At 39.2% G+C, this 27,475-nt stretch overlaps 2 protein-coding genes across 2 annotated transcripts; both read right to left on the bottom strand.

Moving 5' to 3' along the window:
* Positions 1–799: 799 nt before the first annotated feature.
* On the bottom strand, positions 800–16,521 carry sptlc1 (serine palmitoyltransferase, long chain base subunit 1). Its single transcript, XM_044334269.1, has 15 exons — positions 16,430–16,521; positions 14,004–14,111; positions 13,818–13,912; positions 11,637–11,730; positions 11,449–11,521; positions 10,880–11,012; positions 10,082–10,211; positions 9,469–9,558; positions 8,520–8,627; positions 6,102–6,197; positions 5,297–5,393; positions 5,005–5,059; positions 3,833–3,950; positions 3,404–3,477; positions 800–1,282 (listed from the first exon to the last, which is right to left on the bottom strand). The coding sequence occupies exons 1-15, from the start codon at positions 16,481–16,483 to the stop codon at positions 1,189–1,191; spliced, it is 1,419 nt and encodes a 472-aa protein (XP_044190204.1). The 5' UTR covers positions 16,484–16,521; the 3' UTR covers positions 800–1,188.
* Positions 16,522–19,380: 2,859 nt separating this feature from the next.
* Positions 19,381–27,398, bottom strand: chsy3 (chondroitin sulfate synthase 3). Its single transcript, XM_044334259.1, has 3 exons — positions 26,219–27,398; positions 24,798–25,081; positions 19,381–23,377 (listed from the first exon to the last, which is right to left on the bottom strand). The coding sequence occupies exons 1-3, from the start codon at positions 26,793–26,795 to the stop codon at positions 21,806–21,808; spliced, it is 2,433 nt and encodes an 810-aa protein (XP_044190194.1). The 5' UTR covers positions 26,796–27,398; the 3' UTR covers positions 19,381–21,805.
* Positions 27,399–27,475: the final 77 nt, after the last annotated feature.

The raw sequence follows: 27,475 nt of genomic DNA, 5'->3' as shown, positions 1-27,475 counted from the left end.
GGTCATTTTCCATAAACTTCTATCCAAACGGACTCAGCCTGTAGAGTCGCCCCCTGCTGGCCATTAGAGAATGCAGATTTAAGGCACTTCCATATTGGCTTCACTTTTCAGACCCGGAGCTGCCCGTTTGCGTACAATACTCGATTACTTTAACTAGCTCTCTGTCCTTGCAGATACATGTATTAGTATTGAATAGAGCATTGCAGACAGTTGACAACTGTGCCATTGACAAGGAGAAAACCTGTAGGGGCTTTGGCAGCATATTAATAACAAAAAATAAAACGACACTGGTCTGCCAATAGGAAACTCAGTTTACATATGCTTCTACAGAGGATGGACTGTTAACTGTGTCTTTTTGAAACCTATTCAGACCATGCTGTTGGAATACCTGAATGAAAAACCTAAATTGCAACAACGATAAAGGCGTGTGCAGTTTTCTCTTCCAAACCAGATGTATAATCAATCCATAAAAAAAGCCCACAAACACCACAACTTAATTTAAATCAGATGTATTTATGTTTCATAAAAGGGATCAGAAATGCAAAAAAAAAAAAAAAAATCCAAAACAAAAAACAAACAAAAAACAACTGGAAAAACAACTGAAAAACAAAGAATAAAAATTCTGGTGTAAAAGTCAGTGTCTATTTTAGGAGAAAACAATATAAAATCAGGACCCTTGTGCAGAGTTGATGTACTAGAGCACTGCAGACATACTGTATTAAATAAAACAATGAGCACAGTGTCTACTCTTTGGTCAGTACATAAAAAGCAACAAGTCATTTGGTCTGTGGACATCAAGTTTAGTTTTCACTGCAGTTGATATTCTTTATTAGTGACTTGAAGCCATTATCATTCATTCATGACAGTCCTGCAGAAGGCCAACACTTTCATTCATAACAATATAAAACATGTAGTACATGTAGTATGAATATGACACATGATAAATGAGAACAAAAGGCAAATAATTATTAAGAAACAAACAAAAGCAAGGCTAGGCGATATAAAATGTGTAATTATCAGTAAAGATCCTCACGACACATTCAGTGTACAGAGCTCACAGTCTGTGAATGAGAGTGTCTGGTTGGGAGTGCTCCCCCTTACAGTGATGTCCTACCCGGTCCACTGAGTGGACTGCTTCTAAAGCTCCAGTATATCTGCATAGATTCAGCAGGGATGAACTCTGTGCTGTCATTTGAGGATGGCTGAAGCTGCTTCCTGGATACAAGACACAGCCTTCTGGATGTCCTCCTCTGTCTGTTCGATGGTGACCACCACTCTGATGCTGAGGACACACAGGTGCAACAGTCAATACTAAGACTAAAAACATGTACAGGGGTGATTCTATTGAAACATTTTCACACTTATTTCCATAGTGAAACAATTCACTGAGCTTTACACCTTCTGCATTATCATAAGGTGGTGATTTATGAAAAATGTACATAAGTTAAATAATGTACATACAATAATTTTACTCATGTGTCCCATATATTCTTCTACTGTTAAATTTCCTCCATCTCCTCCCTGTCTTATCTTGATTCAAAATCACTCAAATTTCCATGATTCACTTTCACCACACCTTTCTCTGTTACCATCTTCATAAATATTGTCATTCTTTTCCAATTAAACCTTTTTATTGAAATATTTTCTTTAAACTTCAAGAGACCCAACTTAAAAGCAATCAGTGAGTAAATCACACATACCATGTTTGACTATTATGATGTAAGAGAGGAGGAGTTTGTTACATTGATGCATCAATTTAAGTTACAGGAGATTATTTAGAGTTGTTTCCTCCATATCCATATGTAGGAATACATGTGATATACTTAAAGCATTTATAAGATAGGTTCACAATTTTTCAGGTGTGTCTTAAAACAACAACTAGGTCAGGAACCTTGGCACTAAAAAGACTAACGTTGAAAGATATCTACTTGATTTGACTCATTTGGATGCTGAAGCTTCATATTAGCTTCAGATAAACTTTGAAATACATTTTTGCACAGAAGGAGGACTGTGGATTTTCATTGTAAGTACATTATGAAGGGATCTTCTAATGGTCAGTATGAACAGGAGGAATGATTACAGCAAGAAAAACATGTTTCACTGTTCATTTGGACACTTGACTGTTGTTTTAAGACACATTTGAAATGAAATGACTAAAAGTCTTTCCTGTGAAAGCACAGACATGAGGAAAGTGTCCTTCAGTTATTACCTTGTGCTCACAACTCAAATAAAACACAAGGTAAGTTGTTGGCTGTACTTATGAAGCCTGCAGGCAATACTCAGGGCAGTTAAAACTAACTGAAACTCTCTGCATTTTGTGGTAAAAAAAGTATTTCATCTGTTTTTATTAAAAGATAATTCTCCTAAAAGACAGCATCCTTTATTGTAAAGATGAAAATAAAACACTATTTAATGATTTTTAAGGTTCATTGTTGACATTAGAATTTGTTTGAATTTTTTATATAACATAACTTTTATCATAAGGTAGCAGGTCTTTATAGAAGAACTATTTTGGATTTTAGGGTTAGTGCATTATAATGCAACAATTGACATGATAGAGATAATATGCATTTATATATAAATGCAACTTTAATCGCTGATTTTATTGTATCTAAACTAAAAGCTTAACCAAGTCAATTTGCTTTGTATCCAGTTGTTGAAATTCACTTTGCACACACGTATCCTTTGTCTTTCTCACTTGCAATAAACTCTGTGGAAATTTTATGGTGATAAATGCATCAGATGCACATGTTTCAACCGTAATAGTCTTGCACTGTTCAAAATTCCACAGAAGTGGTGAAGTCACTGTCTGTTAACACTGATTAGATTGATGACTGTCAATCTCACATCAGAGGAGACACACAGGTGGAGCAGTGTTTTTTTCCCTGTGATGAAACAGAGCCCAACACACTTCAAACCCAGTGTCTGAAGCAAGACATAAGGATGATAACATTGAGGTAGAGGAACAACGTAGGAGCAGCAGTAACAGTAACTCAATGCTTTTTTTAAGAGCTGATGGCAAAACAACTAACATGTAGTAAACTTCACATTCATGATTATGAGTTTCCTGTTCCTTTAAAATGTTTGCAGATTCAAACATCTGCTTCTCAAAGAAAATAAAGTCATTATCTCTCTCTCTCTCTCTCTTCAGCAATAAACAAAGTAACTTTTTACTCTGCCATCAGGAATATTAATATCATGACTGTTAAGATCACTGCTGGTGTCACTACTACAACACTTCTACTACCACAGTCCCACTATGACTACTGTTACATGGTAAAAATGAACCATCATTAAAATAAAATGTGAGAAACTGTTTATGGAACTATTAGTAAGTCACTATTTAATTAGTATATGATCAGTATATATGCTAGAGTATCTCCAGCAGTGATATACAGCTTACCTGGGTGCAGGGAGATATCGCTCCTCTTTTTCCAGGTAACGAGCAAGAGTCAGAGCCACGTGTCTCTCCAAACACTGATACAGAAAACATGGGAACTACTGTGAGACACTCAAGACAGACTGCACTAGCGCATCATCAATTTCTCTACAGATGCAGGAGAATTTGAAATATATATATATATATATCTACAGTATTTTTAGCCAATAAATTGTTATGATTTCTAACATATGGACATTTTTTGTTGTTTTTTGTATTCTCTTGTTCAAAGTTAAATTGTTATCAAAGAGCTACCTCTGGCCTGTGAGTATAGAGATTAAAAGAATACTATCATCATCATCATCATCATCATCATCATCATCATCATCATCATCTTTCAATATCCTATGGTGCAGGAGTGTGATGTATTCTGCTGGAAAAAGGAGAACTTACATAATCTACAATAGTGCGGAGCAGCTGCATGTCAGAGTCTCTGGAGCCTGAACTTCTCTCCAGCTGTAAGTGAAGAGCTGGAGCCAATGGTACTCCTACTAACTTCAGGCCTGGAGTTCTGTAATACATGGATGATAAAGAAAAAACTGAAATTATGACATAATATAATGCTATGGAAAGCCCATTTCCACCAACGTGATGAAAAAAAAAAAGATCTTGTAAGTCATTATAGGCCTTGTTGCAAGTTGCTTTGGATAGAAGCCAAATGCTTAAATGTAAATGTCTAAATTGAAAAAAATCATGTTATTACAACTTGCACAAAAAGGTTATTTTTAGTCAAAAAGTAAAGTAGCTGCGACATTAGCTGTTCTGAGTCATGACAGTCCTGTAAACTGTGACGTGATTAGTTTCACTACATGCTCACTGCTGCAGTCTACGGGACAGTGGTGACTCCTAGTGCTGTCATTATTCAGATGTGATAGATTCAAACTGAGGACTACCACTTTATATCAGATGGGGAAAAGGCCATCCTATTATTGCTGTGAACAGATCAAAACATGAACATGTCTATGTTGTATTGCATTGAACTAAAGTTGCGGTGAATCATTACATTACAACAGAAATAAACAGGAGGCTGCTGAGAGAAGCAGGAAGGTAAAGTCATGTGAATGTTAACTGGCTTCTGCATTGTTTTTATGCCGTAGAGGAACTTTCTACAGCAGCTTTGCATTTGCTGTGAGAAAAGTTTTACACCTGCTTTTCTCTGGTATTTATCAGAGACCATTTCTGTGAGTGGGCAGTGCAGTAGCTGTTTGTATGAATAAACATTCCCACCTCCCATATTTTGCACCTCTGAACAGGAGCCACTTAAATAATGATTGTATAAGATCAAACACACTATACTCAGAGGTGCCACTCTGTGTCGTCCTTTAGTAAATGAAAAACACAATTGGAGTGTTTTAGTGCCCACAGGAGGGCCACAAATGCTTTGTTAATATCCCCCTTTGTTTAAGTTTTGCTGGCAAGAATCAAATTTAAATTTTTAGACAATTTCACATATACATAGAGGTCTTTATGAAACATTTTTTTATGAAAGTGTTTTTACTGTGAGGTATTTAAAGCCACACTGACAGACTGTAATCACAGAAAAAATATCATGGTGTGGAACTTACCCCTGTAACGCCTTGTAAACATGTTTGCACTTTTCCCTCAGAACAGTAAAAATATCTGTAAAGCAGATAAAGATAGATAGATGAGTGGAAACAGGTAAAAAAAGAAAAGAAAACACAACTGTGTCTACTAAAAAATATGTATATAAACAGTGGGGATTAGAAAATGGAAATCGAAAAGCCTGTAATGATATTCTGTCTCAGACAGGTTCAGGTACAGTTCAGGTAAATAGGACCCCAAAACGGAAAGATAAAGAGGAGTAAGCTGTAAAAAAAAAAAAAAAAAACAGAGTACCTGGATCCTCCTCCATGATGTTGAGGGCCTCTATGGCAGCAGCAGCCAGCATGGGAGGCAGGGAGGCAGAGAAACAGTAGCCCTGGCCCGACAGACGCTACGAAACACAGACACGCTGATGTTACTTTTTACTCTATCATATGGATGTCTGTAGGATTAGTATTTTCACACTGATCAACAGAAACATATCTCTCTATATAAAGCAAGGAATCTCTATCTGTCTGTCTGTATGTATGTCCTTCACGTATCTTGAGAACCATTTATCCAATCTACTTCATACCTGGCAGGTGGATTCAAGGAAGTACAACGTCGATGTGTGAAGTTGTTTGGATGAGTTCTCAAGAAACATATAATAATACCCTATAAACAACATTGCTTCCACAATGTTAATTTGCTTCTTCTTCTGCCCATGCAGTTAACGAGTGGAAATACAGACAGCACCACTCTGCCAATGCAACCCACATTGTGGTCAGAGGTGGGATTACATCCATAGTGATAAGAACTACCATCAGAGAATGAATTGAAAAAGTTTAGAGAGTTAAGCTCTCCTAAACTCTAAAGTTTAGGGAACATCAGTAAATTGTAGCATCTACCGATAGTCTGCATGACAACCTGCTCCTTTCCTGCTATGACAAGTCAAGGCGTGTGGTTACTTTCTGATAATACAGTGTCAAACCTTTAAGTGGAGCAGAGGTAAAGTGCAATTGATTAACAACTTCATCAAAACTTCAACTCTAGTGAACTGGTACATTCTTAAACAGTCATTTTTTAAATCCAGCATCAACAAAACCCCTGTTGTATTTACCTGGTGGTCAATCACAAAGGAGCGTCCGCAGCAGAAGCCTCCAATGGAGGCCACAGCGTTCTCCATGTTAGCACTGATCAGGTCGATGTCATCTATCTGCATGGAGCAGAGATGGTACTAGATTATCAATCCACACATGAGACACATGACAAATATACCCAACACTGACAAAGTGTAGTCTGGATCTAAATTCCATGTGTCATCTTTATCTTGAGGTAAGAAGATAATTTAGCTGCTTAAAAACTAATTTTTCTAAAATTTTGCCTAAAAATGGAAGTTTAGAAATTGGTCTAAAATTGCTGAATACAGATGAGTCAAAGTTGTTTTTCCTTGAGGAGGGGTTTCACCATAGCAGTCTTATTTGTGGTTGGAAAAACACCTGTCTGTAAAGAATAGTTAATAATAGCTTGGATCTCATGTGATGAATAGTTAAAAGTTGTTTTAAAAATGGTGGTGGGGATGGGATCAGGAGGGCAAGTGGAGGGCTTAAGCTGGGATACTACCCTCAGAAGAATTTCAGTGTCAACCAGGGCAAAAGAGATCAGTCCTTAGCTTAGTAATACCAGACCTGATGGTGGTTATCTTATCCCTGGTCAATTGTTGAAAAGAGGATTTTTGGATTACTCTGTTTATCACTGATCAGTTTGGAGAAATGAGTCTAGTATTTCTGATTGCCTTTTTGTACACACCAAGATGCTCCTGGAAAATGTCACGGTGGACATGGAATTTTCTCCATTCTCTTTCTGCTACACAACAACCCTCTTTAATTTTTTTTTTTCATTTTTCCAGGGGGCTCTCTGTTTGGGGATGACCTTTTTTTGTTTGACAGGGGCAACAGTGTCAATTGTTGATCAAAGTTTTGTAGTTAGTTGATTTAATAGATCATCACATGAATTGGGTAAAATAACTGCTGGTATGCTTTCTAAACAGGTCATGAAATTTGAAGCAAACTTAGGGGTTAGACACCATTTTTTAACAAGGGTTTCTGTATTTTTCTGTGCTGTGCAGGGTAAAACAAAAATGATCACACATAGCAGGCAGGACCTGTGACATGCTGAGTAAAATCCATATGATTCAGAATATTTAAAAATTCCATTGCTTTGGACTCTGACTTATTGTCCACATGTAGGTTAAAATCACTTACTGCAGATAATAGATAAGAATTCTGAAGTCGGCTAGGAAGAGGGAGCGTTGCTTGGGGGGGCCTGTATAAAAGTTACTACCAGCACAGTGCCACCACACCTGAGTATAGTGGCATGATGTTCAAACGAACAAAAGTCACTTAAAGATATGTCTCTGCTAGCAAGAGCAGATGAGAAAATAGTTGCAGTCCCACTGTCTTGTCTACAGGAGTGGGAGGAACTATAGTTATGGGGACAGGCCTCAATAACAACGGTAGGTCCATCAGTGCTGAGCCAGGTTTTAGTTAAAAACATACAGTCCAGTTTGCGCTCCATAATAAGGTCATTAATAAGAAATGTCTTATTAGAAAGTGAACATACCTTAAAAAGTGGCCTAGTCAATGTCTCTGGGCTGTTACTGAATCAGTTTACTTTTTAAAGAGACTGATATGAAGTTGTTCCTATGAGATCCTTGATGTGGTTGCTGTCCATTGTATTATTATGGTCAAAGATGATAGTTCCAAGAGAAATTAACAGTAGGAGACAGTAGTCCAAATAATTAAGTGTAGAGCTACATATGCTAAGGGAGGTAATAGTAGGCTCTTCTAACCACAAGGGGAGCTAGTGTGGTTTGTAGGGGAGGGAGACCGGAGTGACCAGGAGTGGACATGCAATGGAGGATTGTCAGGGTGAGGGAGAGTTCCAGATTGAGTAGAATAAATTGTCAGTTTAAGTGTGTGAGCCTAGGCCATTGGGGTGAACGCCATCACAACAGAAGAAGGCTGAGTGTTTCCAGAACAGGTTAAAATTGTCAATAAAGCTACGTTGCAGGCTGTACAGGTTCAATGCAGCCAGACTGGAGGCTAAGAGTGTGGCTAAAATAACTGTATGAACACTGACAATGAGGGCTTATATGATTTTAGGCCATCTTTGTTTATTGAAAAAGTTGATCAAATTGAATATATTAGTCACATGATTACAATAAATCTTTATTGGAGCCAATAAGTTCACTGCAGTTCATCAGCACAAAAACGCTGTTGCACACCAGATGAATGTAGGCAGGTGCAGGCCTGAGGCATAGCATCATACCACAAACATAAGAATGTTAAAAACAAAAAAATGGAAAGACGTTGTCACTGTGCTATAATATACTGACCTACTCTTATGACCACAGCAGAGACTACATAACAACCTGTTCTCAGGTTCAAGTGTTTCTCAGAACAGTTTCTGATACGCTGCTTGGACCTTTACTGTGCAAGTGTACAGTTTTTCTTTATTTCAAGTTGAGTGTACTCACATTGACCCCAAAGTGCTCTGTGACCCCTCGGCCGTGTTCTCCCAACACACCAAAAGACATGCTCTCTTCCAGGAAGATCCGCACCTTGTACTTGTACTTCAGCTTCACCTGGAAGTTACACAAATACAATAATTGGAGACGTGGAATACTATCATACCATATTAGATATAGTTTCCATGTTTGTAAGTAATGAAGCTGAAGTTTAGGAATTGAAAGCTGACTGTTAGACCTGTGTAAAGCTGACACATACTGCTGATTGTTAACAGTAATGGCTACCTGGACTGCTGGAGCATCAATGGCAAACAAATCATGAAGTTATGAGGCAAGGGGCACGTGTTAGAGTAGAGTTACTCCATTTGCATATTTCCCAGATGTACCACCTGATTGCTCAAGTTGACTACAGATGATGACAGAACATCAGTTCTCAATGCTCAACAACTTCGGCTACTTTGCAGCTTTTAATGTACTGTTGACAGAAGGTTTGTGAATCAAAAGGCAAAGATTCAGCTAGAGATCAGTTGGATGTTTGAAGTAGTTACATGATGTTAAATGTTCATACACAGCACTGTTATGTTCTCAACATGAAGTCGTCAGGATTACAGACAGAAGGAAATGTCCTCAAAAATCAGGACTTCTTACATCATAAACTGTGGTCACAACACCTTTACACTGACTCAAAGACACGTAACAAGATATATGAGTAACAGTACAGCCTCAAAAATGATTGATGAGTTAAACAATGTCATGTCCACAAATTAGGAATGGGCCTGCAGATGGCTCTTAATGATTATTTAATCATGGCTCTACTGACAGCAGTTATACAGGGATTCATAAACTGACCAGGCTTTCGGTCATTAAGTTTATTTTGTCGAGAAAGTTGAAGGACAGGCAGACAGAGACTGCTTCCGTTTTAGTTAGATAAGTAGCTTTTAAAGTGCATTTATTTTACCAGTTCAGGGAGAGGACAGACATCTGCAGTGTTGATGTACAGCCCCTCTACTACAATGAACTTCCGGGTCACTCGAGCCTTACGAGGGTTCTGCAACAGAAACAAAAGATATTAGTATATGAGACTTTGACAGAAAGAAAAGAAAGTAAAGAAAAGAAAGTAAGATATAGAACATTTAGGTAAAAAAGCTGAGAGAAATGGGATAAAAATAATATTTGCACTAAAGCTTTATGTGCAGGATTTACCCCACCCTACGCATCCATCTGCTTTGTCTGCCGTAGAACTCCACTACACCCTGATCTCCAAACTATTTTCACAGTGTTTATTTGTGTCATAAAGCAACAAACACATAACACACTTGTACTTCTATAGTAATCTGCACACATTCATTCTCCTGCTATTTAACCCTGACACAGGTCTACAAACACTGACATGTCCCCCACACACATGCAAACAAATTCACTCCTTACTTCACCCCAGGCTACCCAAGATTAACCTAACGCTGCTAGGCCATTATAAGCCCACCTCTCACACTGTGTGCTTTTGTCCTGCCTATCAGTCATTCCCTCATCTCTACCTTCATACAGAAAGAATGCTTAAGCCCCGTACTGACCTTCAGGTCCTCCAGCTCCTGCTCCTTCAGCAGCCTCTCCAGATCTTCCATATCGTTGTGTTTGAAGTATTTGATATAGCTGCGAGATGCTTGAAGGCCCTTTTGGATGGAGAAGCAGGCTGCCTCATCCCTGGATATACAACCAACGACACAACACAAAATGACGGGACGCAAATCCCACACGTTCTTTTTAACTTAAAGCTCTATAGACAGAATATATAATTAGAGAGAAAAATGGAGAGATGTCTTCAGGAATTTGTTTCAGTTGGGCAAGTTGTGATTGTTCTTTCGGTTAGCTAGTGCTGGTCATGCTTCATGCTATCTGGAGACGCTGGAAGACGCCAAGAGTGGAAACAGCTGATCAGTCATGTGAGTTAAATGTTTATTCCACAAATGTGTTTCCGTTACCCATTTTGTGCACGAACTCTTATTCGACATTTCCAAAATCCACCTCAAGCTAGCGTAAAAAATTATTTGCAAAATTGAGGAAGTTTTTTTTTTTTTGAATTCTGGTGTTTCCATGAAGCTTTTTTAATGTGATACTTCATAATGTGCATAAAAATAGTATAATGGGAACACGGCTATTGTCAGCTGAAAGATGCCGTCAGCAGATAAGCAGTACTTGACCAAATACTGCAGAATCACATTCTATATGACCATACAGTATATTCATGCACTGGCATGAACATATGGTCATGTGACATTTTACATTGGATTTGTATAAAATATTTTTTTCAGTCTGATCACTGCTTGCTGGTTCAGTATTGTTTCAAACCTGTTAGCAGAGACAGTACTTACACAAAGATGATGTCTCCCCTCTTGGAGTAGGCAGGGATCGCACTAGCGATGGTGGCAAAGCCATAAGAATAGATGATGGCCTCTTCTGTTTTCATGAATTTGGCCAGACGACTCTCCAGCTCCAGGTGAACATCTGTTAGAGAAACAATGAAAAATCATAATGATATGTCATAATCGTGATGTCATCTGACCAAGTCAACATAAATCCAGGTTATTGACAGAGCTGCACTGTGTTTTCAGGTATACTGATATTTGATGATTGATCATAGAAAATATGCTGGCTTAGTGTGGACAAAGGTTTGAAACAGAGAGATGGATTAAGATGCATTAAAAATAAACATCCTAATGTGGATGTGCTCTAAGAAGATGTAACAGCGTTAAGCTTGCGGGTGAGTATGCTTGACCGAGAAAGGTTGCAGCCTACGACTGACTGCTAACAGCTCATCCTACCACAGCTCTACCCAGGGCCCATCACTTTAACACATATTGGAGTGAGAGTATCCAAACCTTAAGAAACACATGGTCGACACTGTCTCTGTTTTTTATTTTCTTTTTTTTTTTGTACTCACCAAAAGTTCCATAAAAGCCTCTTGGACCACATGTTCCAACACCATATTTCTTCAGAGATGACAAAGCCTTTTGCTGTGAGAAGAGGAGAAAGGAATGTATTCAATGTTCCAATCATACATGGATGCAAAATAAAAAACACTCAGTAAAATTACAAGTAGTGCTGTCTTTAAAAAGACAAAATACTGACCTTAACCCGCTCGTTGTCCAGGAGACCCAGGAAATTAAATGATGCAAAGTTGGTGCACTCTTTCCCATTGATTATGATTTTGTGGCTGGGAGGGCTGGAATGAAAAACAGTGTTTAACACTGACTGACAGAGCATAAAACAGTGTTATTTTCCATTTTCCACTATAGTGTGTAGTGTGGTCTGCAATTTACCATGTATTTTTGTCATTTAAAAGAAATACATGATATGTGGTTTAAAGCTAAAAAAAAAAAAGCAAATAAAATGACATTAAGTAGAAGAACCTGCAGTGGCTGCAAAACTCACAATAAATGACCCATTCAGCTTCATACCCTGAATGTGTACAGGGGCTACCATGCAAGGTCCCAACCTGCCCATCAGAGGAAATCTAATCATTCATACACATTCACACACTGATGGCACTATTAGGAGTTAAGTATCTTGCCCAAGGACCCATCGACATGCAGACTGGAGGAGCCGGGAATCGAACCGCTGATCTTCCGATTAGTGGACGACCCGCTCTACCTCCTGATCCACAGCTGCCCCTAATGAGCACAACTGTGTTAAGGAGGCTTTCCTCTGTAGCTCAGAGATTTTGTTTGATGGCTTACCAAACAAAGAGACAATAAAATAAAATAAAAAATAAAAAAGACATTCCCACGTCAGCTGGAACCGTTGAACGACACATTGGAGAAAGCTGTCCACGTAGCACAGCATCACTGAAATATACAACTACATCAGTGGCTTGAGTCAGAGTTCACAACACGATTTGGATGGATGGACATGGACTGGATTTATCTCTGATACACAGGACACACGGGACATGGTAATGGAGCTGAAGAGCTCTACACTGTGGGTGACAGTTTGCAGAGCTACGGAAACAGCAGGGCATGATCATGAAACATGCATTTTCACCTACTGGATAACTCTACCAGAGAAGTTTAGCTGTCTCAGAACAACGTCGTTCAACAACGGACCACTCTGAGGCTTCTGTACAACTTAAAGTGACTAAGTACAACCCCCGATAATGGAGCTTAGCAAAGAAAAGCAAGGCCAGGGATCACATTCACTAGTAGGAATCTATTAATTTGTAGCACATATGGCTTTGCATAATGGAGCTCTTTGTCCCAGTCTCTTTTTTCATCTCAGATGTGATTGTTTTCATAAGGATGGTAGCATTCTTGTACAGTGCTCATATTTCTGTTTGTTAAGACCCAAAAGCACTAAAAGCGATATTGATCCGCCTCATTTGATGCTCCTATGGCGCACTGTGAACACCACAACTCTCTCAGTTTTGGCCTGGGTTGTGTCTGATGCAACATGGCTCCACATGATAAGGAGTTACGTGAACAAGTAAGAAACCAGATTATGAGACTTCAAGATCATCAGTAGACTACTGCACAGAAGCCAAAACACAGTCGCAACAGTGGTCAGGATGTACAGGAGGACACGTACTACCAATAACAGAAGGTGCAGTGGCCATCCTGGAAAAATGAAAGCCCACACAATTCGCTATTTATGCAACCTTGCATGGAAAAACAGACAAGCAAGTGCTTCTAACTTAGCACAAGGATTATCTGTGGAAATTTGTGTTTCAGTGACTGCTCAGACAGTGCAAAGGACATTGCATGAAGTCAACGTCTATGGACGACGTCCAAGAAGGAAACCATTACTCACAAAACGGCACAGAACTGCCAGATTAAAGTTTGCCAAAGAACATGAAAAGAAGCCTGATGAATACTGGCGGCACATTCTTTGATCAGATGAAACCAGAATGAATTGATTTGGATCAGATGGGATCCAGTATGTTTCTAATAATTAATGAAAAGATGACTCCCAGTCTCAAGAAGTTTGGCAAGAGGGGAATTTTCCAATATGACAACAATCCCAAACACAATGTTGAGTTTTTAAAGAAGAAAAAAGTGAAAACTATGACCTGGCCAAGTGTGTCCCCTGACCTGAATCCAATAAAACATCTTTGGAGTATTTTAAAGCAGAAGGTAGAGCAACAAAATCCCTCCAGCAAAGAGCAGCTGAAAAGAATCACCCGTAAAGAATGACAGAACATCTTCACAGTGACTGAAGTCTATGAGCACATTTGGGTGGACCCTTGGCCCTTGTGGACATTTGGCTTCAGCCAATGTTTGAGGGAAGTAAAACAGAGGGGTGTCCTATGTGTTTTACCCTGTGACGACATCGTATTTGAGGGAGGGATGGTCTTTGGAAAAAGGAGGAACAAGAGGCTCAGGCTGCCATTCCTCAATCAGGTCCTCCTTCTCCTGTAACACACAACCACATAACAGTTGTCTGGTGACACAAATACACAAACACTACAGCTGTTTGCTTTTCAATGCACTGTGTTGAATTTACCTTCTCTGTCAGCCGGTAGGTCTCATGGAGTTTGTAGGTCTTAGAGAAGAGAAGTCTGATGATCCATAATATGAGGATCCCCTCCAGAATCAGGTGATAAGCAGGAGCCTGAAGAAGACAGACATGGAGATTGTTTTGGTGACTAAATTCACCACATTTAGGTCCCATTTCCTCCTGGCATAAACATCTGTATAATGACAGAATTAACATTTCTGGATAATGACATCTGACCCATGAGCTTCTGTATTTACACCTGATAATAATAACAGCTTGTTATCTTGATTCTACCCACATAGTGTTTGTTTGATCTCAATATGCACATTAGTTTGGCAGGGTTGGTCAACATGTTGTGTCCCAGGTCAAGAGAAGCAATGCTGTGGATGGGGGTCATTCATATTCTTCAAGCTACGGCTGCTACTTCTGCCAGGCTTGTTGCAGCTAGCAGGAAGAGGTGGAGTTAGATGACCTTTCAACTTGTTGGGTGGATTTTCTTTTTAGAATGTGGCCACACTGTATAGATTACATTTACAGCTGGCCGATCACATTCACCTACATTAATGTGCGTTTCTCCTTATCCACGTTGAATATCCAGATTAAGATCATATGTTAATGAAAGCTGTGAATTAGGGCTGAACAATTTATCGATATCAAAATTGCTATATGGCCTGCTGCAATATTCAAATAGCAGGGGGCACAATATTTTCTTTAAAGGTGAAATGTGTGTCAAAATACCATTTTAAATTAAAAATGGTTGTGCTGCAGAGATGTCCTGACCTATTTGTAATATTCTACAGACTTAATAAAACATCTTTGGTACAGAGCCCCACAAAAAAAAAAAAAAAAAAAAAAAAAAAAAAAAAAAAAATCACACCATAATCATTTTAATATGTTTTTCAACGAAAATGACAACAATGATGTAAAAATGATCATTGCCTCTAATATCACAAATCATATCGCAATTTCAATATTCACAATTAGATATTTTTTCAAAATTGCATCTTTAAATCATTTTATTTCATCTTTGAGCTCCTCTGACCTCGAAAGGTAACTTTAAACAACAAAAACAAAACATGTGTATAAACCGGGCTTGGTGCTCTGGTTGGATCCATATTTTTCCAGTTCCATTTTAAATAATGTCATTCAATATGTTCCATATATTTTAATATTATTTCTGTTGTCCAATAATTTACTGTAATTATCCCTTTTGCTGCTTGTCAGGTTTTATTTTTTATTAGGCTAACAATCCTTTATGTCAGACATTGAATGCCTCACTCAATCTTCATAAATTGATGGACTGTGAAAGCACCATGGATGGAAATAATTCCAGAACTTAACCATTCTATCCCTGACAATTTGTTTTATTTTATAAACACATTTAAATGCTGTCATTTAAACCCAACACATAACTCACACATCACTTAATATTGGGTGAAATTTTGGTTGTTAAATTGGCATGTTTGTAAAGGTTTTTCTCAGGTAATAAACCTATAATCCTATACAAGAAGCCCTGGATATGAACAAAACTGCCAAACACATGTAGCAAGGTAAAAGGTGTTAGCATAGGAAACCCACCTGTAGAGTTCAGCCCAGTTAGTAATGTCATGAACTTGTCATGTATGTTACTGTTTCCACAGAATTCTGATGTTACACCACAGAACTTTCCAGCAATATATATATATCTTTATTAATTATAGTAATTATGAAATAATGACACTGAAAAAACTTAGCCTATAGAAAGGACGGTGAACTTTCATAACAGGGTTAGTTAATCGCTGTGGATAACAATGTATGTGGCTTTCAATGGAGGAGACAGGTGACATGAGGCTATCAGCAGAGTCTGAGCTTCTCTGGAGCAGTTCTGTACATCAAGCTTTTTGGTTTGGTCTGTAGCTACTGAGGCTGTTTCTATCAAACTTTACCTAAAACAGCAGCTGCACGGTTTTTAAAAAACATAAACGTCATTGTATATTTTGTTTTATTCATATTTCCGTAGTAGCGTTACAACACTTCAGGCTCACTGGCAGCTGGACTGACAAGAAGCACAATTTCAAGGGTTAAGTTAAATAACGATTACACATTCAGTGTTGCTGTTGATATTAGCTTCAACGCAATACCGTGTGATGAATCGGTTAAAATAATGTTCTACACTTTTGTATCTAGTTACACATGAAGCTAAATAGTTTAAGTATCAACCAACTTCCTTGAAACTTTGCCTCCTCGCGTTGACTGCTCCTTAAGTTACATCAACCGCAACACAAGGAGCAGCAGGCTGCGAGTCTGTCAATCACCTTCCTCAGGCCACGGATACTTCCTGACTGAGAAGTTGACAAAATTAACATCAACACGTAGCTAAACATACGAGGAATCTGCTTGTAAACGCCAGAAAAGTATTCTACTCGACTGAGCCGCCGAGAAGAGAACATTACCTCATAAAATGCTTGCACCATTTCCACCAACACCCACTGCTGTCCCGACGCCATGTTTATCTTCCTTCTGCAACGTCATGGGTGATGTTGTATTTAAGTCCCTCACGAAAAATAGGAGACCTGAGCGTCAAGCTATAAAGTACAATGCACCCCCCTGCAAACACCACCTTGTATAAACACTAATCTCTTGATTGTACACTATTTGAGACTTGCAGTACATAATCGAAATAAATAAGTACATAAATATTAGGAAAAAAATATATAAATAGAAAAAGGCGAGGACGGAGAGTATGGAGGATATAGCCTGCTTGGAAAATTACGGTATATATTTCTTCCTCATTGCTCCCAGCACAAGGATTTTTTAAACCTATTTTTTGGACTCTGCTGACCTTGGACTACACCCAGTAAATCACAGTGGAATAAATCTGCAGGAAACTGAGATAAATATTGTAGCCCAAGAGTAGAGTCCCTCCATCCCCAATGTACCACTCTCTAGAAGTCTCTGAAAGTTCTTCGATATGTGTCTTCTTCACATTTAATTATTTTGCAGTTGACTATTCAATTATATTTTCTGCAAATTTTATTTTCCAGCATGAGAGTCTGAATGTAAAGTCCCTGCCACACTACAAGGAATAATAAAAATACTATTTTGTTGGCCTAAAAGAAGTCAAATTGAAAGATATCAGGTCTTAAAATACTGCAATCTACCCAAACAATACTCACCATATCCATTCTCAGTATGGATGCTCACTATAGACTAAGCAATGGAGTTTATTATGTAGGGACTAGTGAAATGAGTGACCAAGAGAGTGAGACACAATGCACTTTGTGGGCAAGCAGTAAAAACTGTTGAATTTATATCAACTGACATTTTGTTTTGCATTGTTCTTTCACAGGTTGTCACTGAGTGGCTTTTAAATACCAGAAGAATTGCACCATAACATTTAATGGGTTGATTCAATCATCTTTAAGGGGAACTGCAGTGATTTTACTTGCATCAAAGTGTATTTCCACTCACTGATAAAGACCAATGACATGAGGCTGAAAGTTTCAGAAAAACCTAAGTGTACCTTGAGTTAAAGGTGAACTCTGTGTGTCTCCAGGTGTTGGGGAGTACTACTGCGTGTGCAAAAGTAATATAAAGCCTTTTGTATCTCCAGGAGGAGCTGTGTGAAATCTGATAAGTGATATCACTATTGCCTCAAGTGATCATGAATCTGTACAGTTAAGTGAATCGAGTCGAGTTGCAATGTGGGTAATGTAGGCACTAGGTTTTGACTAGAAAGAAGAATGCATGGAATTTAAAAAAAAAAAAAAAAAAAGATACCTCTGGTACTGCGGCATCGATTTTGATTCTTAAAATAAAACAGTCTGACAGTGTTATAGGACTGCAATTTAACTAGGCTTATTTAACTATAAAGTATTACTATGAAATTATGAACAATATTCTTTTACTCAAACATTCACAGATGTATTTAACAATATAATTACACCAATTCAGCTTCTTGCATAGAATGAAAGCAAAGACAGACAGCTCATTAAAGCACTGACACACTGACCAATATCTGTGGTTAAACATTTATTATAAATAATCAGTTGTTACAATACAAGTTGTTATTGCTAGCAGACTTTAAAGCCATTATGCTTGGGTAACAAAACCAGAAACTTGCTTCTCACAGAATCTATGCAAATTACCCTCCACAGTGAAATTTCTGGTAGGGCATTGTTATGGAGCCCCCCGGGGTAATGTGGTAGAAACACAATATTGACCTGGTTTATTAAACCGTTTGATTTCCATCTCAAAGTTTCTCCCCTTAGGAGGCTCCATACACTGTATTCACCAAAGGACAAAAAAAATTGGAGACCTTACCTCAAAATCATGATTTAGTATATTGTAATTACTGGAAAACTTGAATTATCATGATAGCTGGACGTTAAATGATGAGATAAAGTAGTTATGAGATAGTATTTCATACTTTATGAGAAAACTAAGTCACAAATACAATAAAACATCTTCTTTGGTGACTGCAATGAGCTTCCGAAGAAATGTAACAGAAAATGTTTATGTATTCTAGTGCCGTGAATTCGTCACTCACTGTAGAGCTTTCAGTTGGTTTTTTATTGTTAAGATGCGGTAATCCGGCACTTTACACGTAAATGTTCCAATTACATAAATACCAATATATTCACCAGTTATTTGGCGGACAATCACTTAATTGCCATTATTGATCTTTTAGTATTGATAAAAAAAATGGGAGGTGTGTACAGCAATTCAGAGCTCTGAAAACTACAGCTGCTTCCACCATACCAAAAATATTTGCACTATCTTGTTATGATCAATATTAAAACAAGTTATAAATTAAATATTAAACAAGTTCTTGTTAAAACTGAATAATCTGGTATGTAGCAATTCAAGAAAAATATGAAAATATCCGTAACGTGGAAAGAATCTCATTAAACTTTTTCATTAAAACAAGAAACTGAGCAGATTTTTTCTTGTCGCTGTAGCATCAGTACACTTCCATAGCACACGCTACTTCATAGCTGTTTTGCTAGTTTTATTCCAATTATCATTTACCAGATGATTATCTTTCACAATAGGCAGTGGGTACCATATTGATTAAAGCAAAAGGCTGCATTGCACTGGGTGTTAATATGTGGTCCTGAGGCAGAAGTGTAAACGTTATAATAACTATGCCAGTAAAAAAAAAAAGCTAATATAATAACAATTAATTACCATCAAGAAAAAAGCAATGAAGAAAACATTTTTTTGCTTTGCCCAAGGTTGTCCTTTGGAATATACTGTACAATGGAATGACATACACACAAAAAGCCATTAAAATTGCACCATAGCTGTACCAGCAGTACCATCAGAGGGCCTGACCCCACTCAAACCAGGTCTTGGTTGCAGACCTTCTAGTCCAATACAATTCCAAGTTGGGTCAGACTGAAATCACTGCAGGTGTCGGATCTTCCTGACAGGAACAGAGATGACCCAACAGTCTGATTACATGAGCATGTGCTGCACTTTTAGTCAAAATTCAACTACTGGCTTGACTGAGACTTCATCGTGGAACAGATAATCTGACTGTACCTGTGACTTTAATGTTGTCTGTATGCTTTAAATGAAGGTTTGTCAGATCATCAAACAACATCTAAAAGCCTATCTTCCAACACTGGAATTTTTTTTGTTTCTTTCCAACTCAACCGTCTGACATCACACCCACCTCACACAGCAACTGGCCAGGAGCGCAGAGTTGAGAAAGTAGGCAGGATTTAACCTCTCTCTGAAGATCTCCATTACTTTCTGTGTTGTTAACCCCATTTGTACAGTTCATAGTGTGCTGCCCCTCTCTAAGACAGCAGGCTTTTCAGAAGAGCTGTAAACACCTTTGTCTTTAAAGTGGTCGGACAACACCTCATAAGTATGGTGTGTAAATCTTAAGAATGCATTTTGGCCTGGCAGCTACATCGGCCCAGACAGACGTTTTTACTATATATAGAATAGAATAGATTTATACAAATGAGTGCACTCTTTTTTCTTCTTTTTGTTTGTAAAATGATCTTGCTGGCATTTTTGCTTTTATTAGATAGTAGTGAGTAGTGGTGGAGTCAAACCGTGGCTCGAGGTGGTGCTGCCCACCCTTAATATCTGATTGGCCAAACTACATTTCCTTTCACCATAATTGGCTGACCAGATTGAGAGACTAGACCCACACACTTATCTCAGAGTAAACTAGACTGCACATTACTTATAACTGTATAAAATGTGCAGTCACAGACAGCAGTTCAGTCTCCCAAGTGACTCACCAGTGATCTTATGATTTGCAGGCTGGTAACATCTAGACATCCATGTTAAAACTTTGTCAACTGATTGAATAATAAGTTTTTTAGGCGTCTAGGTTACATATAACCGCTGTTTCAACAGCATTTTAAATATTATATGTCAATGTGAAGAAGGTCCTATAACTACACACTGAAATACAGTCAATGAATTCTGTCAGTGTATAATAGTTACCTTTGTAAACAAATTTATCCCAGTTTTAAGCTTGATGCATCTACATTTATAAAATAAAATTAGGTTGACAAACTAGATTTATGCCTATACCAGGATTTAGGCATTTGCTTAAATTAGGCAAATACTGAAATCATGATAACTGCCATTCACCTTGAAAACATTCGATTAGCTGTCCTCTAGAATTACATTTACATCAATGGTAGGAAACACACTCAGGAGGACAGTAAACCACTGAATCACCATGGTTTGGCATTAATAACAGCAAGGTAAACAAATGATGGCCACCATGTTTCAGCCTTGGCTCCAGATCTGTAGGAGGAAATTTCTAAAAATTGACTGGAAGATTAAGGTAGTTCAAGGTAACGAATTAAAGCAGGCCAACTCTCTCTCTCTCACACACATAAACTTAAACACACACATACGGATTGTGTTACGCAGCAGATGATGCTGCTCAAGGTACAGCAGCTATCCATATCACCACAATCACTTCAGTCACAAAGAGCAGAGTAACACAATATTCAATTTACTGATTGACTGAGTTGCAGGCCATGGTTCTCCTGCACACTGAAACCTGAAACACATTAAAGCACTTTGTGTAACCTTTAACATCCTTATGATTCAACTATAATATATATTTTTTTCCCTTGATTTAATTTCCTGCCACGATAACATATTACTTGAAATCACCCATCAGGAACTTTGGGTGATTTAGCTTGTACTTTGGGTCATTTTTTTAAACTTGAGTTGGGACTCCTCAAAGTAGCCTTTGCCATTTATACATGTCTAAAAATGGTAGAGCGTTAAGAGTTAAGCCTAACTGTAGGCCTAAAGATTAAAACCAGCTACCCCCAACACCCACATGCGTGTGCACTCTATATTTGTACCACTGGCACAGAAAATAATAAATCAATGAAGTGAACTGTACAATGTTCAATGTACCAATTAACAGCCATTTGAATTCAACCAGTTTCATTTTTCAGCTGGTATGGAAATGGATAAGGTAGCAGATACTTTGTTTGAAACAGACTTCCATCAAATTAGGTGCAGAAATCCTCGACTCTGTTCTGGTCTTGTACCATTTCCTCTGGATCCCTTCCAGGTTGGGTCTACCTGCTGTCAGGTCAGTTCAGGTTTAGCTCCTTGTGGTTCTAATTGGTTAAGTCCATCTCTCTTTTGGAGAGGATAGTTTTGGGTCCTTTCTGGGTCAAATTTTCCTGCCAAAGACGACGTCTAATCAACAGTCACACTACAACACACACACACACACACACACACACACACACACACAGTCCATTTCCGTCTGCATTCAAGCAGAACTGAGGTAAACTTGCATGGAGGAGTCCAGATGGACTAGAATGTCAGGATGAAGTTCTGTTATACCCTACCTCTATGTGTTTTTCCAGCCACAGCTCTGCTAACTGCATTGACGATGCATACGTACTTGCTCTTGACCCAAGGCACATTTTGTGTTGCTTCTGCTCAAGACTAGAGTTGCAGTGGACAGGGTGATAAATGTGAACAATCCCGGGTTCTTGACTGCGTAATACTTTTAAACCAGAATTAATAACTTTTGTGAACAAGTCTACGTCTTCCAATCCCCAGCCTAGGATTGAGGTGTCAAATCCTCCGGCTTTTAACAGATCACTCTTGAAAACACAAGTGATTCCAAAGCCATAATCTCGCCAGAAACCACCTTTCTTGGTGAGCACAAATTGGTTTTCTCTTGGGGCCTTCTCAGCATACACTATCTTGGGGTTGTACTGACTAAAGACAACGGGGAAATAGACCTGTTGCCCTTGCACAGCATTGTCTCTGCAGCGTTGCAAGGCATCGCCATTAAAGATAAGATCAACATCGCAGAAGAAGAGTAGAGTGTCATTATCAAGCTGTGAGGAGCCCAGCTCCAGAGCAAGCCCTCGTGAAAAGTTGCCTGTCATAGGAATCACAGACAGATCAGCTTTGGGATACTTCTTGTTATAGTCTTTGATTAACTGAATGTGTTTTCCTCTGTTCAGACTATTTTCATTGTCCACTAGAATGACGGAGAGCTTAACATTTTGTTTGGGTATCAAACAAACTTTCTCAAAGTTCTCCATAAAGCGGACAAAGATGTCATAGCGACCAGACAGTGGGACGAGGATGTTGACCTTCCTCTGGCTTTGCTCCCACATTTCCCTGGTTGACTCATAGAACTGGAAAGGTGACAAGAACTTCAGAGAGTTGGATAGGAAAGACAGGGATTGGGATTCAGAGTTGATGGCAGCCACGAGTTCAGCCACATCTAACTCTTCAGTTTCAGTAAAGAAGGGTCGGCTAAAGGACTGCTGAAGGTAAGCATGCCGCCTCACAGGCACTGTTATTTTGCGTCCCTTATGTTTCTTGTATAGAAGCAGTAAGTCCAAGATGTACTCTGCTCCATGCATTGGATCCACTCTGTAGTAGCCATACTGAATCTCTTTAAAGTCAATCACACGGCCACGTGTTTTAGAATTTTCATTAATCATTTCCATGACCTGGAGTATAACGTCTTCTAGTGCAGTCCGCAGTGAGTTCCCAAGGTTTTGTCGGGCCATCTTGTTCTCAACAGCAGAATAAATATGGCGGCCAGTCAGGAAATCCCACTCAATGACATCATTTCTCTCAATGGGCTGATAGCGCATGTAGGAGGGTGGGGCTCCGAGCTGTTGGTCCTCCCACAGCACTTCTGTGTCACTGAGGTGAGTCATAGTCAGGCCTTCGCGGTGGAGCATAATGGTGTGGTAACGCAGCCTTGAGATCTCACGGCTCAGCATGAAGTTGTGGAGTCGGTACTGGTAGGCAGGCCTTTTGTTAGGGTGGAGTGTAATGGCGTTGTGGATCTTGCTACTGTGCAGTTCTTCAATGAAACCTTTCTTGTTTTGTTCATAGTTCTCATAGAAGAGCTGCTGCATCTGTGGAAAGAGTTGCAACATGATGAGAGAATGGATCATGTACAAGTAGCAGTACAAATAACTACTGATTAATTTAACCACGTGCCTCCTCGATCAAACTAGACCAACGGGATTTAATGAAATTGTTCTTTTCATTATAGATTTACCACACACTGAGCAGAAGACAGTGTTTTACTCACCACTATACTGAAAAGTCTTCTATTTGTACTATGTGGGTAGCACACTAAAGAGGACAAAATACTTGGGTGACTGGTATAAAAATCCAAAATCAATTAACGATATCAATCAACTAACAAATTAAAAACAAAATTACATACATTCCAGACAGTAAGTATTTGGGCAGTTGGATAGGTTATGTGCTTCAGAAAATAAAACAGTGCATACTACATTAATGTTCAAAGTTTCAGATTTAATTTGAGTAGGTTTACATCACTATAGAAAGAACTATGTGGGAGACATAGAGTAGCCCTTTTAACAAATAGTGCCTGAAGTTTATGGGTTCAAACCAAGCGGCAACTACCACAGCTTGAGGCTGAAGCCAATGTGGAAATACCTTAAAGTGCAATGGTATTGATGGCCACTAGATGCTTCAATTGACTCCCATTCAAAAAGCATCAAAGTCTCTCTGGAAATACTAAATTAATAATTTTTTTTGAGTCATTATGGTCTTCGCCTCTACAGTTTTGTTCCTGATAATATAGCAATAGTGTACAGACTATGTCTGTCATGAAGCCTCATGTTTTTTCTTACAACATACTTTTAGACTCCACATAAACCACTTCACAGGCAATAAAACTGAAAAACCTTCCCATAAAAGCTGTTATAAAGTGGAATGGTTTTGCCATTATTGTCTATCGCCAAAGAAGAGGGCCTGCATGACAAAAAATAGTCTTCCTTGCTGTTTTTGTAATGAAGTCTCTAACTACATTAGTGCTGAAAACCTTCAGTATGAAATTATGTTATTTACTATTATGTGGGGCGGCTGTGGCTCAAGAGGTAGAGCGGGTCATCCAATAATCAGAAGATCGGCGGTTCGATTCCCGGCTCTTCCAGTCCGCATGTTGATGTGTTCTTGGGCAAGATACTGAACCCCAAATTCCTCCTGATGGCTATGCCATCAGTGTGCAAATGTGTGTGAATAATTAGATTTCCTCTGATGGGCAGGTTGGGACCTTGCATGGTAGCCCCTGTACCCATTCAGCGTATGAATATGGGTGAATGTGATTTGTAGTGTTAAAGCGCTTTGAGTGGTTGGAAGACCAGAAAGGCGCCATACAAATTTACCATAATTAATACCTGAATTTCAATGGAACTGAACAAGTTCCCCCACTGTCACTGAATACAGATACCATGATATTCCAGAGACATTGTTACTGATGGGAACATGAAAGATCAGAAAGCAGACTGACTCAATCCATACCTCATATGACCACACACACTGTGTTCCTCCAAAACGCCGCACACAGCGGCCCACTTCCACATCCTCATGGGTGGTGTACATCTCCTTAAGACAGGTACTGATGTGAGGCACCATCCTGCGTAGCACCTCTCTGCTGAAGATCATCCCTGGGCCACCCATGCAGAAGTTCTCTCCAGGTTCTAGAGCCAGCCTGCCCAACTCCTCCGCTGTGCCGAGGCCTGTCTGGCCGAGGTAAAGAGGCTTACTGCTGTTCAGTGACCGCAGGAACAACTCCAGCTTCTCACCTGGTGGAGGGTGAAGTGGGAGAAATTAGATAAAGTCATCCTGGGCTGGGTAAGGTTTGATACTTACTTCACTCAGTATTATATATATATATATACACACATACATATATTACAACAACCTACCTGCAAGTTACCATGAAAAACTGTGTTAAAGTGAACCGAGGAGAACTGCTGCTGTTTTAAAGGCAAAGCTGCTCACAGCAAATATTGATTTACTTTAAGTTTCTGCTGTTTACTCAACTTTGTAAGAAGTTAATTGATAAATTAAAACAAGTTATAGCAATATTTTTGTAGGCATTCTCACTTTACTTTCAGTGCCTAAAACTTTTGCACAGTACTGTACATATATATATATACACATACATATAATATACATCCATATACATATATATATGTATATATATATACATATGTATATGTATATACATAAAATCTAATGTGTAATAGTGGTTTAATAAATTTGCCAAAATAAAATACAGTACAAAACTAGCAAAATTATGATATGTTGAAAATTAGGAAATATCTCATTACAGTTTTCAATATTCCAGTACTATGGATGTTATTTGATCATTACTAAAAAGTATTTAGGTTCTCAGTCTTCAATCAATTTTAATATTATATTAAAGATTGATTCAGCCTCATTAAAACTTTGTTATTTTCGTTGTTCTGGCATTTGTACTCACAATGATAACACTGTCCTCACCAAAGTAACTGCTGAGATCTGAGACACTACAACAAAGTCAGAGGACAAGAAAGCGAGCTGCCAGACGATCAGACAGTGTGGACACAAGCCAGTGGTTCAGTCAGTTTTGGAAGTAAAACTGAAGGTAGCTGCGCACAAAACATCACTAATAATCCTTCACTGCACAAAAAACTTTGTGACTACAGTGAGTACAATAGTCCAAAACTGAAGCAGGATGCGGGTCTGTAAACTGTCATGTGGTTTACAATGGGGGCCTTATCATTTTGCCCCTGGGGGTGTAGGGCCCCTAGACAGGGCACTTTGCCACTGACAAACACACACGCGCTTTCTTTCTCGCTCCCTCTCTCTCTCACTCTCACTGTCACTCTCTCTCACACACACACACACACACACACGCACACTTGAGCCATCAGCTTCACTCCCTGAATAATCACCTCTTATATAAACATCGTCATCTGCCCGCATGAACCACTCATATTTATCCAGGTAGTGGTCGTGGATGTACTTCAGCATCATGAATGACTTCTTCTGTGGCGGGTAGGAGTCGTCCACACCTGCCAACGACACCACAGGGACGGGGACGGGCACGTGGACGGTGCCGGACCCAGAGCTAGAGAAGAACTCCACCTTTCCGGGAACTGAATGCGCCCAGGTGTTGTACGCGGCCACGGCACGAGTCCCCAGATACTTTTTAGCTGTCATCACTCCGACATAGAGGAAATGCTTGGGCCGTGTTATGGGTCTGCCGTTATCTCCGCTACTGTTCCCCGCACCGAATATCCTGTCCTCCTCCTGACTGCGCTGCGGGCTGTCCCGGTGCTTGATAGCCGCGGTACTCCCGAGAATGTCAGGCACTCTGCCGACGGCGGAGTCACTGTAGTACGTACACACGGGAGATTTCTTCCTTTTACTTTCCAGAACCTGGGGTACAATAAGCCAAGAGGACGCGGTGAATCCGAGAAAGACGCCGAAAATCACGGTCGTCCACGGTCTCCTTGATTTCAGAGCCATGGCTGTTTAAATACCCTACGAAGAGTTTAGCTCTGCGGTGAATGGAGTGTAAATGTATGAATGCTGCCGTTGTCTGCGGAGGTGCTGACGTGTATGGGCATCCAACATCTCTGTAGAGCATTATTGGTGTCCTACCAGATGTGGAAAAATACACTTTCCATCTCTGCTAGCATAGTTCAAGGGGCTAAAAAGACATTTTCCCTTCAGAATAGTCAGTACCATCCTCAAAGCTCGCTTGTCCCATTTGAAATTGTCCACAGACCCATTTCGACTGAAGGTCGCGTTGAATCTTTCTGGTGTCTCGGGAAGTGTCCTGTTGGCTTTTTATTAGGCTGTTCCCTGCAGTCTTAGGGCTATTTGTTAGCACTGTGCCTCTCTAGGATTAGCTAGTCTAACAATATCACAAACACGTCGTCGTCCAGCAGCAGTCACGTGCAGCTCACTTAAACCCGCTCCCGACTCCCCGCCAACTGTTAGACGATTGTTTTATGTCGACTTTACAACGGCTTCATGATTTCTCTCCATGTCTGGAACAGGTAACTTGTCATCGTGTTGTGTCGGTGCCCGTTATCAAGAACAACAAGACTTCCAGTTGACTTTTTCCTTTTTCAGAATAAAAGAGTCATTTCTCTGGACATACACGACGAAGCTTTAGTTTTCCCATAAGAGCCAATTAATTG

Source organism: Thunnus albacares, chromosome 18 (assembly GCF_914725855.1).
Source record: "Thunnus albacares chromosome 18, fThuAlb1.1, whole genome shotgun sequence".
NCBI lineage: Eukaryota > Metazoa > Chordata > Actinopteri > Scombriformes > Scombridae > Thunnus > Thunnus albacares.
Note: the sequence above shows the minus strand (reverse complement) of the source record. Positions and strands in the feature narration are given on the sequence as shown.

Bases quoted from the DNA above. Each gene is read 5' to 3' on its own strand.
- sptlc1 (XM_044334269.1), bottom strand. From the start codon at position 16,483: ATGGCGTCGGGACAGCAGTGGGTGTTGGTGGAAATGGTGCAAGCATTT. The intron at 11,731-13,817 runs GTAAAACACATA...TTTTCATTCCAG, and splicing joins AAATACGATGTCGTCACAGG to CCCTCCCAGCCACAAAATCA. The intron at 10,212-10,879 runs GTAAGTACTGTC...TTGTATATCCAG, and splicing joins AGGGGAGACATCATCTTTGT to GGATGAGGCAGCCTGCTTCT.
- chsy3 (XM_044334259.1), bottom strand. From the start codon at position 26,795: ATGGCTCTGAAATCAAGGAGACCGTGGACGACCGTGATTTTCGGCGTC. The intron at 25,082-26,218 runs GTGATTATTCAG...ACCCTCCACCAG, and splicing joins TGACGATGTTTATATAAGAG to GTGAGAAGCTGGAGTTGTTC. The intron at 23,378-24,797 runs GTATGGATTGAG...CTCTTTCCACAG, and splicing joins AGTGTGTGTGGTCATATGAG to ATGCAGCAGCTCTTCTATGA.